General features: G+C 34.9%; 1 protein-coding gene and 1 long non-coding RNA gene across 5 annotated transcripts in view; one reads left to right on the top strand and one right to left on the bottom strand.

Annotated features, from left to right (window-relative positions):
* The window catches only part of Fgl1 (fibrinogen like 1), a 62,674-nt gene extending 48,098 nt beyond the window's left edge, over window positions 1-14,576 (top strand). For all 4 annotated transcript variants that reach the window (XM_063234621.1, XM_063234623.1, XM_063234624.1 and 1 more), the window contains 5 exons: window positions 4,719-4,878; window positions 5,129-5,226; window positions 9,766-9,854; window positions 10,013-10,200; window positions 13,167-14,576. In XM_063234621.1, coding sequence (XP_063090691.1) covers window positions 4,719-4,878; window positions 5,129-5,226; window positions 9,766-9,854; window positions 10,013-10,200; window positions 13,167-13,326 — 695 coding nt within the window. In that variant the 3' untranslated portion in view covers window positions 13,327-14,576. The remainder of the gene's footprint in view (window positions 1-4,718; window positions 4,879-5,128; window positions 5,227-9,765; window positions 9,855-10,012; window positions 10,201-13,166) is intronic.
* Window positions 6,924-15,454, bottom strand: part of LOC134472654 (uncharacterized) — a 40,564-nt gene continuing 32,033 nt past the window's right edge. Inside the window, exon 3 of the long non-coding RNA XR_010042553.1 lies at window positions 6,924-9,669. This is a non-coding gene — a long non-coding RNA (uncharacterized LOC134472654). The remainder of the gene's footprint in view (window positions 9,670-15,454) is intronic.

The following is a 15,454-nucleotide window of genomic DNA, read 5'->3' as shown; positions in this document are numbered from 1 at the left end:
TCAAAGATAAGGTGGCTGAGTGTGTTTGTAGCTGTGGTTGTATCTTCTAATCTATTCCACTGATCTTCAGGTCTGTTTTTGTTCTAGTACCATGCTGATTTTTAACAGTAGCTTTGTAGTATAACTTAAAGACAGGGATTGTGATACCTCCTGTCTTGCCTTTGTTACCCAGAATTGCCTTTGTTACTCTGTGTCTCTTCTGGTTCCAGATGAATTTTGGGAATGACTTCTTTAGATCTGTGAGGTATGTTAATGGTATTTTGATTGAAATTGCATTGAATCTGTATAACAATTTTGGGAGAATAGCCATTTTTACAATATTTCTTCTTTCTATGCATGAATAAGGGATGTCTCACCATTTTCTGAGATCCTCTTTAACTTCTTTTTTCAGGGTATTATAATTTTCCCTGTGTAGACCTTTTACTTCTTTCATGATATTAATTTCTAAGTATTTCATTTTTGGGGGGATGCTAGTGTGAAGGTTGTAGCTTCTCTTATTTCTCCCTCACTGATTTTGTTGTTAGTGTATAGGAAAGCTATTGATTTTTGAGTGTTGATTTTGTATTCAGCTACATTACTGAATTTGGTTATTATTCCTAGTAGTCTTTCAATGGACTTTTAGTGGCCTTTGTAGATTATGATGTCATCTGCAAATAATGATAATTTAACTTCTTTTTTTCCTATCCTTATTTGCTTTATTTTGCTCTCTTGTCTAATTGCTCTGGCTAATATTTCCAGCATTATATTGAATAGGAGTAGTGATAATGGACATCCTTGGCTTGTTCCTGATTTTAGAGTAAAAGCTTTCAGTTTCTGATCATTTAATATGATGCTGGCTGTTCGTTTATCATAGATGGCTTTTACCAGATTGAGGAAAAGACCATCTATTCCGATTTTTCTGTGGGTTGTTATCATGAATGAGTGCTCAACATTCTCAAAAGCTTTTTTGCATCTATTGAAATGATCATGTGATTCTTATCTTTGGCTCTATTGAGCTGATGAATTACATTTATTGATTTGCATATCCTGAACCACCCTTGCATTCCTGGAATGAATCCCACTTGGTCGTGCGGTATGATCTTCTTGAGGATTTGCTACATTCTGTTTGTCAGTATTTTATTGAGAATTTTTGTCTCTATGTTCGTTAGGAAGATTGGCTTATAGTTCTCTTTTTTGGTTGGGTCTTTCTGTGGTTTTGGTATTAGAGTAACACTTGCTGCCAGGAATGAGTTAGGGAGAATTCCTTCCCTTTCAATTCATTGAAGAGTTTGAGGAGTGTTAGCATTAAGTCTTTCTTGAATTTCTTGTAAAATTCTGCAATGAATCCATTAGGACCTGATCTTTTCTTTGCTGGTAAGGTTTTAATTACATTTTCAACTTCATTAATTGAAGTTGGTTTATCCAATAGTTTTACAGCTTCTTGATCCAGGTTTGGTAATTCATGTGTTTCTAAGAATCTGTCCATTTCTTCTGTGTTACTGGACCTATGAGAGTAAGGTTTTCAAAGTAGGTATTGATGATCTTTTGTATTTCAATAGGGTCTGTAGTGATTTTGTCCTTTTCATTCCTTATTGCACGAATTTGAGTTTTTTCTTTCCTTTTTAAAATGAGGTTGCCCAGGGGCTTATCAATCTTGTTTATTCTTTCAAAGAACTAACTTTTTGATTTGTTAATTCTTTGTATTGTTTTCTTAGTCTCTGTTGCATTAATTTCTGCTCTGATTTTTGTAATTTCCTCCTTCTTTTGGCTTTGGGCTTGACTTGCTCCTCTTTTTCTAGATGTTTCAAGTGTAGCAGCAGGTTATTTATTTGTGTTCATTCTTTTTTCCTGATTGGGAGTTTACCACAATAGATTTCTCTCAGAGGGCCGCTTTCATTGCAGCCCACAGGTTGTATTTGTATTATCATCTGCTTGTTTAATTTGTTTAATTTCTTCTTTAATTTCCTCTGTGACCTATTGATTGTTCAGGAAGTATATTATTTAATTTGTTTATGAAGTTTTTGCAGTTTCTTTTGTCATTAATTTCTAGTTTCATGGCACTGTGATCAGATAATATGCATGGGATAATTTTGATTCTTCTGCATTTACTTAAGCATATTCTATGGGCTAGTATGTAGTCTGTTTTAGAGAACATATGCAGCTGAGAAGAATGTATATTCTGATGTTGGGTGGAACACTCTGTACACATCTACTAAGTCCATTTGTTCACAAATTTGATTCAGTTCTGTTATTTCTTTGCTGATTTTCTGACTAGTTGATCTGTCTCTTTGCGTTAGTGAGGTGTTAAGGCCTCCTGTTATAACTGTGTTATTGCTTATTTGAGTTTTCATTTCTGTGAATATTTGTTTTTTTATAGCTGGTTGCTCCAGTATTTGGTGTATATATATTTAAGATTGTTATCTCTTCCTCTTGAAGTTTTCCCCTAACTAGTATGTAGTGACCTTCCTTATCTCTTCTGATCATTCTTGGTTTGAAGTTCACATTGTCTGCAAACAGAACAGCTACTCCTTTTTGTGGGGGGTTCTTGGTGCGTGAAGTATTGTTTTCCATCCTTTGACTTTCAGTCTATGAGTTCCTTTTTGGGTTAGATGGGTTTCTTGTAGACAGCATATGGTTTGATGTTGTTTGTTGATCTGTTCTACCAGTCTGTTTCTTTTAATTGGTGCATTGAGACCATTTACATTAATAGTTATAACTGATACATATTGGCTTATTTTTGTCATGTTATCTTTCTGCTGTTGGTTCTTTACTTTTCCCTTCTGTTTAACTGTTTCCTTTGCTTAGTGATTTTTTTCTGCTGGTATTCTTGAAGTTATAGTTATTTTTATGTTTATTTTATAGTTATTTTTAAGTTTAGTCATTATTATGTAGAATATCTTTCAGTACTCTTTGCAGTGTTAGTTTGGTGGTCGTGAAGTTCTTCAGCTGTTCTTTGTCATGGAAGTATCTTATTTCTCCATCAATTTTGAAGGACATTTTTACAGGGTACATCCATCTGGGTTGGAAATCATTACCTTTTAGTATTTGAAATACTTCACTCCATGCTCTTCTTGATTTCATTGTTTGGGTTGAAAAGTCTGCTATGATTCTAATGGGCTTTCCTTTATAGGTGATCTGTCTCTTCTAAGAGCTTTTAATATTCTGTTCTTATGTTGACTTTCTGGGTTGTTGATTATTATATGTCTGGGTGTAATTTATTTTGGTTATGGCTAATTGGAGTACTTCATTTATCTATTCCCTTCCCATGTTTGGGAAATTTTGTGCTATTCTGTAAATAGTCTTTTGATACCATTTGTGTTGTTACCTTTTCATTTACTCTGTCAATCTTATATTGTTTTTCTTTGCATTATCTTGCAACTGTAGAAAATATTTTTCAAAAAGAAAATTAATAAAGTGGTTAGAGTAAAATGTGAAAGACTTGTAGAAATATTTTTAGGTCTGGGCATATATCTCAGTGGCAAGCACAATGTCTGGAGTTTGATTCCCAGTACCAAAAAAATAAAAAAGCAATTTCAATGAAAACATTACAAAAAAAGAAATATTTTTACTCAGAAATCCATGACTAATTTTTTTTTTTTTTTTGTCTTTTTCCTTTTTATTGGCACCGGGGATTGAACTCACGACTGCCGCTTGCAAGGCAGGCCCTTATGCCGCTGAGCTAAATCCCAGCCCCTGACTAATTATTTTTTGAGACTATCTTTTTTGTAGTGACCACTACTTCAGTCATCCTACAGTTTTCCAAGTGTCTAAATAATTAATAAGTATATTCTCTAACTCTGTACATATCAGTCTGTGTGAGATCCAATGAATATTAAGTTGTTCATTCTCAAGTGGCTTAAAAAATAAATATTACATTTTGCTGAAAAACTGCTGTCTTACATCATTGGAATCCCATGACAGAGACTAATACAAGGCTAAAAAGAGAAGCTTGCAGCTTTAGCTAGAACACTTAATGTGTAGACAGCTAGACATTTCAGCAAGAAAAGATAAATTACATATATAAAAATAAGTAATTTTGATGAGGCCGGGCATGCAGGCACAGGCCTATAATCCCAGTACGTGAGGGGCTGAGGTAGGAGGATTGCTCCGAACTCAAGTCTACCCTGGACTCCACAGAGAATGTAAAGGTAGCCTGAACTACACAGAGAGACCCAGTGTCAAAAGAAAAGAAATTTTGGTGTATTGGTTAAAAAAAAAAAAAAATCTGGTGAGACTGAGAGAGGTTATAAGAACTAACATGACTAAGATTTGGTGTTTATTTCCAGATGTTAAGAGGAATTATAGCTCTTTAAAGCAAGATATCCAATTTTAAATTATTAATAATTATTGATTAAATTATTGATATTTCTACTTTCATTTTTAGCTTTATAGTGAGGTAAGTTTTTCTATGTTGATTAATGAAGCCATGAATTCCCCTTATGCAGTAATTAATCAAATACCTATCATTTATTTTTAAATTGTTTTCAACAAAATCATTAATAAGAAAATGATTCCTATTTTGTTCCTTTTTTTCCTATGGTGATATCAAGGAATCATGTGATATTAAATTCCAGGGACAAAAATAAAATGACTTTATTTAATGGACGATGTATAACATAAAGATTTTAGAAAGTTGAATACGCTATGTGTTTATCTGTCTCCATTGGTATTGAGTAGTCTCAAACCTTTTTTAAAAAAAGATGCATGACAAATGTGACAGTACCTTGATCTGTGAACAGATTGTTCAGAGATTTTCAACAATGGATATAAGCGCAGCGGGTTTTACAAAATCAAACCTCTTCAGAGCCCAGTGGAATTCTCTGTTTATTGTGACATGTCTGATGGCGGAGGATGGACTGTAATTCAAAGACGAACTGATGGCAGTGAAAACTTTAACAGGTGCGTTAATTACAAGAATTTATCTGGAGCAGCAAGTGTGAAATTTGTGATATTTATGTTAAGCTTTTAAAAAAATCATACCTGACGTTTGTTAATTAGACAGAATTTCATTTTCTCTAAGTAAGAGTACTAACAATGGATTAACTAATCAAGAAAATAGTAGTGGTGGAGGATTTCAGAGGATACTGTGGGTAATGCAGATGTCCATTTGGATTTTGATTAAAAATTAGCTTTTATTTTACATTTTTAGAGGCTGGAATGACTATGAAAATGGCTTTGGAAATTTTGTTCAAAAAAACGGTGAATATTGGCTGGGTAATAAAAATCTTCACCTACTGACTAAACAAGGTAAATTTTGCTTTATGTCAGTTTGAAATACAATAGAGGCAATGCTAAAATGTTTACGCTAAGTCAAGTCACAGGCAATGGAGTTAATTCAGTAACTTCAGTTCGCAGATAGTAATGATAGGTGTTGGACAATAGTCTCCTTTTGCAAAATGTAGCTACTTAACATTAGGAAGAGAGGAAAAGAAACTATAACAGAGTTGAGAAGGGATTGTTTTATCATGTATAGTTTCTGTTTCTAGAAAGCAAATGTAATGTCATGAGCATTTTAATGCCTTCAGTGCCTGAAAATTGTATACTACATCAGTTCTCTATTGGCACAATGGTGCTGAGTAAACAAGCCACTTCCAAACTTCATGTCTTCAACACCACCATTCATTATTTCTCATAAATCTACAGGTTAGCTGGTGGTTTGGCTGATCAGGACTGAACTCTGCTGATCTTGGCTAGACTTGCAGTCAGATCTGCAACCAATGCCCAGGTCAGTGGGTAGCTGGTAGCTCCAGGATCAAAACACTCAGGCATCTCATCTCCAGCCAGCTAGCCTGAACATTATAGCAGAGTCATGGTTCCAGGAAAGACAGTGGAAGCACACACATCTCTTGAAATTTGGGCTCTGAACTGGACAGCTGTCATTTTCCTTCAGTCAATGAAAACAAGTCAAAAAACAAACACCAATAAAAGGGAAAAAGAAGTAGAAAATAGGAGTTAGGAAGTGGTTATGGCAAAAGGAGGAAGTGAAAAATTAGGGAGTTGGAGCTGTTTTTGCAATCAAATATCATAATACACTAAGTGGCCTTTTTTCTGCACCGTGTCCCAGTTTTAATTTTGACAATTCTTTGAAGACATAGCAAAGCTGAAAGAAGTCTCAACTTATGACCTAGTTTCTATGTTAACATTTTATTATGCTTGTTTTATCATATATATTCATCTATTTATCCTTCTATTCATCCATAAGTCTGATTTTAATGTAGAAATATACACAATAAAAAGAAATATATGTTTCAAAGTAAAATGCAGACTTCTGTATAGTTCTCCCCTTATGCATTCACATGTACATTTTTTTAAAAATAGCAATTTATTTATTATGGACTCGTAAAAGTAGGCTTTATATTATTAAAAGAAATGTACTAGCCAGGCGTGGTGGCTCACGCCTGTAATCCCAGCACTTGGGAGGCTGAGGTGGGAGGATCGTTGTGAGTTCAAGACCAGCCTGGGCTACAAAGTGAGCTCAAGGCCAGCCAGAACTGCATAGCGAGACCCCTTCTCAAAAAAGAAAGAAATGTCTTAATGTGACAATGGCATTTTTTTTTTTACATTGGTACATATTACTTCTACTGAATAGTGGGTTTTGTTTTGGTATTTGCATAATTCATTAACATACTTTTCACATGTATATTTCTAACTAGAGTTTGATATTTATATAAAATATTGCTAACAAATCTCCTATTTCCTGTTTTGTTGCTATCAATAGCCTTTTTTACCTTAGTTGTAGTCTGAGATTATACTCAACCCCACTGAGGTTTGATAGTGAATGTTTCATAAAAGGTAATTGTATTGTCCAAGAAAACATGTTAAATCTGGTTGGCAATGTATTAAATATAAGAGCAAGCATATCTTTGTTCCATCCAAGCTCAGGAATGCTATTGATCTTTCTATATTAGTATGGTTATAATCATAAAGATCTTTAAGACATGAGAAAACTGATTTCAGAGGGTGAATATTTCTGGAATCCTAATACTTTTCTTTGTTTTTCTTGCTCATTGCTGTCATACTTTATACAAATATTTCTTTTCTGTCAACATATTTCTTATCTTAATGTAAGTGATTTTTTCTTTTTTATCAGATACATAATGTTTACCATACCACTTTCTGGTTTTTTTGCACACTAAATTTATCTGATGCTCAAACAAAAAATCAATGATGAAAACTCCAACTTGGAGCCTCATACATTATATGAAATTCAAGCTTATTTTACAAATTATTTCCATGTACAGTGTTCCCTAGAAAGCCTTTGCCAACAAGCCTGCTTCCTCGCATGTATGTTTGGTGTGAGGGGAGGGGTAGCGTGCTCTGTCACTGGGCTACATCCAGGCCTTCCTCTCCTGGTTTAATTTGATCTTCAGGCAGGTTACTCTTATGTCATGCTGAACAAAAGACAATGCTTTTGTTCCTGCCACAAAAATTGCCTCTGAGAATAGTTTTATCCACAATAAATAAATTTTGACTGCTTGCAGTAAAATTAATTTAGAAATGTTCTGATACTGACTTTACGTGTCTCTTGTAACACAACGTATTTTGGGGGATGGCTTAGTCTTCTGCACTGGTCCCAAATGCTTCTCAGTCTTGGCTCACCTGACCTTTACTGCCATTAGAGAGTAAAGAGATTCTCCACCAACACACCTTCTTAAACTTGCTCCACATAGAAACCCAGAATCCCTCGCTCCAAAAGCTTCACACTTGTTTTTGGGACACATTCAGGCCCCTGTTGATCTATCCTCCCAAGCTACTGTGTGAAAATTCCTGAGCCAAGCTGGCGGAGAGGCTAAGATACATTTTTATCATGAGTATGGAAAGAGCTAGCAGTAGCCTACAAATACAGCTCGGTGGCATGAGCCCTTGCCTGGCAAGCGCAAGGTACTAAATTCAATTCCCAGCACAAAAAAAAAAAAAAAAAAAAAAAAAAGAAAAGAAAAAGAGGCAGACGCAATGTTACGGACATGTCCAACATCCCTTGCTGCACACAGTGGAAACCATGACAGGAAGAAAGGAAGCCTTTATCTTTGGAGTCTCCTATTCTGGCTGAGAACTATGTTTAGAGTCTGAGACTTTAAACAACATGACCTTCAAGTCATTGTTTTAGTTATCACAATAGAATGGAACACTCACTGATGAATAGTTGGTTTGATTTCTGACTTTCTCGGCTCTTGACAATAGTTCTGCTGTTGAAGAAAGAATAGTCTTTGCTATTCACAGTGGCGCAATAGGAAACACGATTCCTTGAAATAGCAACTATTTCAATCACTTTTTTTCAGATAGTGTCTCTTTATCATCTAAAATTTTATATTCATCAAAGTATCTCTCTTATTTTATATTTCAAGATTTTTATCATATATAAATAATATATGCTAAATTGTTTATTTTTAAAATGCTTTAACAGTCAGACATCAACTATTCAAAAGTACTTTTGACTCTAAGTCCTTGATATTAGTGTATTTTCCAATAATTATGACCATTTTGCATCAAGAATGTTGGGAACCCAGAATTCCTGAGAATGTTTTTCTACTGTCTCCAATATTTCCTTCCAGTGGCATCCACTCCACAGACTTTGATGTTCACATTCTATTGAATGAACTGATATCAAAGAAAGTTTTCATGTAACACCCAGGATTTATAGTTCTTCCCCAAATGGTTCTCAAAGGGTTTGATGGCTAATCATTTATATTACCAGTAGAAATAAACAAGTTCATACATATGTAGGCAAAAATGGCTATAAGTAGCCTGGCTAATAGAGATTATAATATTTTACTAATAGTAATTACTTATTTTTAGGATCAAGATTCTTACAAAGTTAAGAAAACAGATAAGCTGTTACACTTTGAAAACTTCTGTCTTTTCATTATGAGACTTTATACTTTTAAAACTATACAGTGACATTTTCTGTTGTTCATTACCAACTGAATTATACTAGTTTTCAATCTATAATAGACTTAGCAGAAATTTTCTGCCTTTCCTGTTGTGTCTTTCACAGTTTTCAAGTAAAATAAACAATAAAGGAGTCATATTTTAAATACAGGGATGCCACTATTTATTCTTCAAAGAATGATCCTTTTTCTAGCATGATGGTGCACAACTGTAATCTCAGCACTTGGGAGGCTAAGACAAAGGTACTGCTGGGAGTTCAAAGCCAGCCTGGGCTCAATAGTGAGACCCTGTCTCAAGAAACAAAAACAAAAGAACAAACAATCAAAATCCCACAACAAAACACAAAGATTGATTTTTTTAAGCTAATAGAATGAAACACACAGCATTGGATCTCAAAAACAAGACTGAAGAAAATTCCCCATAGTTGCTATATTGCATATTGTTATCCTCTAAATAGATGCTCAGACTACTGGCTTTAGGCCTGTAAAGTCAGTCAAACAATACAAACAGTTTTGTTTGTTTACTTCAATTGTTATTGTCTCAGCTTGTGTTCCTCCAAATCAGTGGGCAGGGTCGGAGGATGCAGGGAGTTCTTTTTGTCTCCCAGAGGCTGGCTCTGGCTCACAGGAAGGTGTGGATTAGCATCTGTATTCTCCTCTTGGCCCACATGGCTTCCACTGGTTCAAGGGAAGGCGTGGGTTAGCTCCTTGGTTCTCCTCCTGTCTCATGTCTGCTGCTGGCTCACAGAAAGAAAAGGGCTGGCCTCTTGGGTCTCTATTGGTCCACGACTCAAGACGGATTCTTGACAGAAGGAAGTGATAAAAGTAAAATACAGCTATAAATTACAGTTAAATCTCATATCATGCATTTTTAAAAACTATAATCTTGTTATTTTAGGAGACTACACTTTAAAAATCGACCTTGAAGATTTTGAAAAGAATAGCCGTTATGCACAATATAAAAATTTCAACGTTGGAGATGAAAAGGTACAAACATTTTCAAATACATAATACCATGAATTAATATTTAAATTAACACTGAAGTCATTAGAGATACAAATATACAAGAGAGTCTATTATTTACTAAATAAGCATGTTTTAAAAATGGAATCTACTAATAGTGAAACTTGCCCCTTTTCCTTTAGAATTCCTATGTGCTGAGTATTGGAGAATATTCTGGAACAGCTGGAGACTGTCTTTTAGGGAATTTTAATCCAGAGATGCAGTGGTGGGCCAGTCATCAAAGGATGAAGTTTAGCACATGGGACAGGGATAACGACAACTACAAAGGGAACTGCGCAGAGGAAGATCAGTCTGGCTGGTGGTTTAACAGGTTAGATGCTTTGTAAACATCGTAGTTATGGTATTGATGCTATCTCACTGGTGGGCGTTAGGTATAGCGTATGAGGTCATGTTGGTCTTCTTTGAAATATTAGCATTATTAAGTACTTATCCCTTATTAGAACTCTTTAGCCATTGAGTGTTTTTCATTGTGCATATTAGTGACATTTGAAAGATATGTCATAGAAATAAATCAAATTAGTATTTTTGCAAAAACTTTTTGCAATAACCAATTAGTGCTTTGCTTTCTCATATAATACAAAATTGCCATTGTTATTGTATTTTATTTCATTTGTATTATATTGTATTTCATTGTTATTGCTGTATTTTCCTATGTAGTATGGTACAGTACTACTTTTCAATTACTGTGTCTTTCATTATTTATTGAATCCAAGATTCCCTGAAGCAGAAATTTTTTCTATGATAGTCCAGAAAGCCAGTCCCACCCCCTAGTTGGATACTTAGTATTACTTTATCAACAAGATCATTCCAGTTTTAATTGCACAAAGCTCTTCCTTTTATGGAACTGGAATGTGCCTTTTTATACCTTGTCAGGTTTTCCCTCTGTAGCTAGAGAGAAATTGTAATCCTTTCCAACATAATTCTTTAGGTGCTGAATGAAAAGTGATTTATTGCATTCCTTAGTATTTTCTCTTCTGTGGGCCAAACATCCCTGACTCCTTTAACTATTCTCTATCTGAGATGGTTTCCAGACAGCTTCATTTGTCATGATCACAAATTTAAGACAGAATGGAAACTTGCTGTAGAAAATCTTCCCTAGAAACGACCCAATGGGTTTGCTCTCTCTGCAAAGCAGATGTGTTCCAACTGTTCAGCAACGTGTGAACTTTCAAAGTCTTTTCTTATGAGAATGCAAGAGATGCTTCAGAACAAAACATTTGCTATGGAAAATATAACTAGCTATAAGAATAGTAGTTTTTTCCCCCCTAGATTTTGTTGTTTAAAAGTTCTAGTCCATTTCATGTTTGGTCATCTGTAATGGAACCAGGATACTTACAGGAACGTGAAGGGACCGAAAAACAAAGTTATTTTTCCTACTTTGCAAGTGGAAGGTGACAATCTCTTCCCTAGTGATTTTTTTTCTTCTTTTAAAAAATGTCTGTGCCTTCTCTTTCTCTTCCACTTTCCTTGTTCCTCTAAGTTAATGTTATTGAAAATTTAGATATAATTCACAAAGTCATCTGCAAGCATCAGTAATGTTTGATTTTAGCCAGGCATGGTGTCTCAGAAATAAAAAAAAAAACAAATAAACAAAAAAGAATAATGTTTGATTTTGCGAGCCCCATTGGCATACACTAATCCCAGCCACTCAAGGGACCGAGGCAGGAGGATGGCAAATGTGACACCTTGTTTCAGAATGAAAATGAACAAACAAAAAAACCTGAGGATATAGTTCAGTGGTAGAGCACCCTGGATTCAATCTTCAACCCCACACATGAAAAAGTTTGATTTTGAACAGAATTATTTACAAGATAATTCTGTTCAAAGGTGTGACAAAATAAAATTAGTCACACCTATTTAAATTAGGAGGATTTCTAGGATAATCAATAAAAGCAAATTAAAGTACTAAAGGATCCAAGCCAGCCACTCTGTTCATGGGTAAATTATATGTTTTTATTCAATATATTGGATTCTTCGCATATATTTTCATATCTACACCTTGTGAATATTCTTTTTATATCCTAATGATGGAACTATTTTCATTGGTTATATCAATAAAGAAATACATGTAGTTAATATCATAATAATGCATTAAAGAAAATTATCACATACTTTTATATGTAGTTTATACATACCAGGGACAAGTATACAGACTCCAAAGGGGGAAGAGCATTATTTAAAAATTGTATGATAACCTAATGAACTTCTTTACTAAGTGCAATATATGTAGGAGATTAACTCATCAACTCAAATGATTATTGGTTAGTGGCTGGGAAATTTTTAAATGTTGGTTTGCATTTTGTTTGCTTACTATGGAAATGAAAATAATTGATATACTAGTGATTTAAAGAGGAGAAGGGAATAATGAAAGCTGTTTCTTGGCAGCCTATTAATGAACCTGCGAGTGAAAATTGGCCAGAGAAGCCTCAGTGGAGCCCTTGCCCCTCACCCTGCTTTGCAAACCCGGGTCACTCTTGCTAAGCATGAGGTGAACACCACTCTGATGAGTTGATGTGAGGCTAGAGGTTGCAGGGTCTTCCCTGGCCTTACGTTTCTTTTTGGCTTAAAGGCTAATAAGAATCTAAATGCTAGTTCTTCAAGTGGCCTGGGTTGGGTCCTCACATTTATTAATTATGGCAATAAAACCCATCAGTTTATTTTACTTTCATTTTTATTTTTGAGACAGGGCCTTGCTATGTAACTAAGTCAGGCCTTGAACTCACTATGCAGTCGAGGCTGGCCTCAAACTCAAAGTGCTCTTCCCAAGTGCTAGAATTACAAGTGTGTGCACCACACCTGAGACCTGACATTTTAAAAAGCCAACTCACCTTGAGATGATACTGGTAAGTGAGATAAATCAGACACACAAGCTGAAGTAACACCTGGTTTCTTTAATATGAGAATGACAAAATATAAATAAAGAGCAAAACAAAAGATAGGTAATAAGAAATTGGAATAAAAATTGTTCTTAGATAGGAAGGGATGAAGAAATGTGGGAAGGAGAGAGAAAAGAAGTGAAAGAAGGAATTAAAATCCGTTATGTGCACGTACTAGCTCCACATAAGAGTACTGCAAACATGTGCTACTAGTAATGTTTAACAACCAAGAAAAGCTAATTTGTTTGTAGAAATGTCTCAGCTTTTGAAAATTAAACAACAGTCAATTGTCCATGAATTGATAGTCACAGTTAAAAAGTTTTGATCATTTGTTAATGAGCTGTTTCTGAAGCTTCTTTTTCTAGTCTGATTGTTCTATTTTCTTTTTTTCTTCCACTAGGTGTCACTCTGCAAACCTAAATGGTGTCTACCACAGGGGCCCCTACACGGCTGAAACTGACAATGGGGTTGTCTGGTACACCTGGCATGGGTGGTGGTATTCTTTGAAATCCGTGGTTATGAAAATTAGGCCAAATGATTTTATTCCAAATATAATTTAATTGTCCACGTTGGGCTTTCATTTCTGCAATTTTGAACATGTACTACTTTTCATTCTTTTTACTTGATTTCATTATTTAGTATATTTTTGGTGCAGCAAATACATATTAGTTACCAAATAAATGTAGATTATATTAATATTTATTGAATTCTTATTTGCATAGGGCTACGATAAAATTTATGTTGTACAAAAAATAAAAGCATAGACTACCATGGTTTAGTAGACAATACAAAAATACAATACAATGCAAAAATAAATGCATAAGTTAAGTGTTAATGCAATTGATAAAACACATGACAAAATTTAGCACATAATTTATCAAATCAGCACCATAGACAATAACTATGAGCTGGACATTGAACTCAGATTTGGGCTACAGAATTGAAAGCCTTAATGGATGTTAATCACTATAAAACACTACTTATATTTTTGGATGTTTATGTAGGTTACACATTTCTGTCATAGGCCTCAAATAAATTCTTATGGCAGCCCTGGGAGGCATGGTTATTGGCATTTAGTAGAGCTGGAAATGTATAGTTCTGAGTCTCCATGACTTCTAAAAGTTAACAGAGTTCACAAGAAGGGGAACAAGGACTCAAATATGAGTCCCAAGGCTTCTGATGTTAAATTAAATGCTTTACCTTTATTCTACCACTCTTATGGGTAAATCCAGAAGAGTAAAAGCCTGAGCCAAGATAAGATATTACAAAAGAATACTTGTATGCCAACTACATGTCAGGCCCAGAAAAGGCTGTTCAAACCCACAGGATTTCAGGCATTTGAGAAAGATTACATCATCCCCAAAATGTCAATGATTAAAAGCTGATAAGTTGGAAGCTGAATATGTGCCTGGGGGACTTACTACAATGGGCCTGACCTGACTGTGGGGAGTGGACAGTGGAAGCTGCTCACTGGAACTTTTTAAGCTGAGAACTTTTAACTAAATATATTTAGGGAGATCATTGCAAGCTACATGTAAAGTAACAAGTCAGGAAGTACGTGGAAATGCAAAAAGCCTAGATAAGTAATGTCATTTAATGATTCTTAAGTTCTGAAGCCAGGGATTCCGTCACCTTCTAGCTTACGCCGTGGGCAAGATACTAACTTCTCTGAGGCTCACCTGTTTCACCTGTAATATAGTATGCGCCTCATAGAAGTGTCTGGCATGTGATAGGATCTCAAATGTTTATTAACTGACTCATTGAAGATGTAAGTGAAGAAATGAATAAAATAATGATTGTGCATAACAGAGTCCAATGTGAGTGTCATACCATTTGTGAGTTTCTGTCTTTTTAAATTATTGTAAGTGTTGCTCTGAGAATTATGCAAGTAAAAATTTAGCATTAGGCCTGCATGAAGTAAACGTTCAAAAATAACTAGTTGTGGTTATCAGTGAAATAAGCACTAAAAAGAAATAATAATAGATGTCCTTGAAATCATAAGTCACACAATGATGTTAAGGTTAGTTGTGCTTCATCTTCTAGCACAAGGTTTGAAAAACCAATGTTTCTCAAAGCAGTGTTCCTTTAATTTAATGTCATACAAGTCACTTGGGGATCTTATTAAAATATAAATTCTGATTCTGGACTGGGACCTATGATTCTGGCTTTTTAACAAGTCTCCAGATAATGTAGAAGTTTCCAATGTAGAAATCACACTCTGAAAAGCAAAGGTGTAGGGAACCAAAGTTCTTAAGATATTAGTAGTGTAGAAGGAAAAGAGCTTCTTGATCAAACAAGTTGAGAAAATGAAATATTAAAACTCAACAGATTTCTTCTGCTAAGACTTGCTCAGATCCTTGAATATGCCAGTGAGGACATAGAGTATGTTGCATTTTATATGTAGTGCAGAGTATGCTCAGTTGTATGATGTATGTTACCTGATTATGAAGTCCAAACAAAGAATTTGTTGTTCTTAGGTAGCAAGAACTCAGGAGGTAAGTGGTTGCTGGCAAAGTTTAATGCTCTCCTTTAAAAAGGTTAATGTTTCTGCAACTTACCCCTTCCTTCCAAATCCCAAAATACCCACTGAAGTTCTTACTCTAAATCATGTTTTTAAAAAATCAGAATGGGATGTGGTGGTGCACACCTGTAATCTCAGCTACTGGGGAGGCTGAGGCAGGATTGCAA

The sequence above is a fragment of the Cavia porcellus genome, unplaced genomic scaffold (genome assembly GCF_034190915.1).
Source record: "Cavia porcellus strain 051 isolate PalLab524CR breed Dunkin Hartley unplaced genomic scaffold, mCavPor4.1 scaffold_24, whole genome shotgun sequence".
NCBI lineage: Eukaryota > Metazoa > Chordata > Mammalia > Rodentia > Caviidae > Cavia > Cavia porcellus.
The sequence above is the reverse complement of the archived record's forward strand: the minus strand, read 5'-3'. Positions and strand labels throughout refer to the sequence as shown.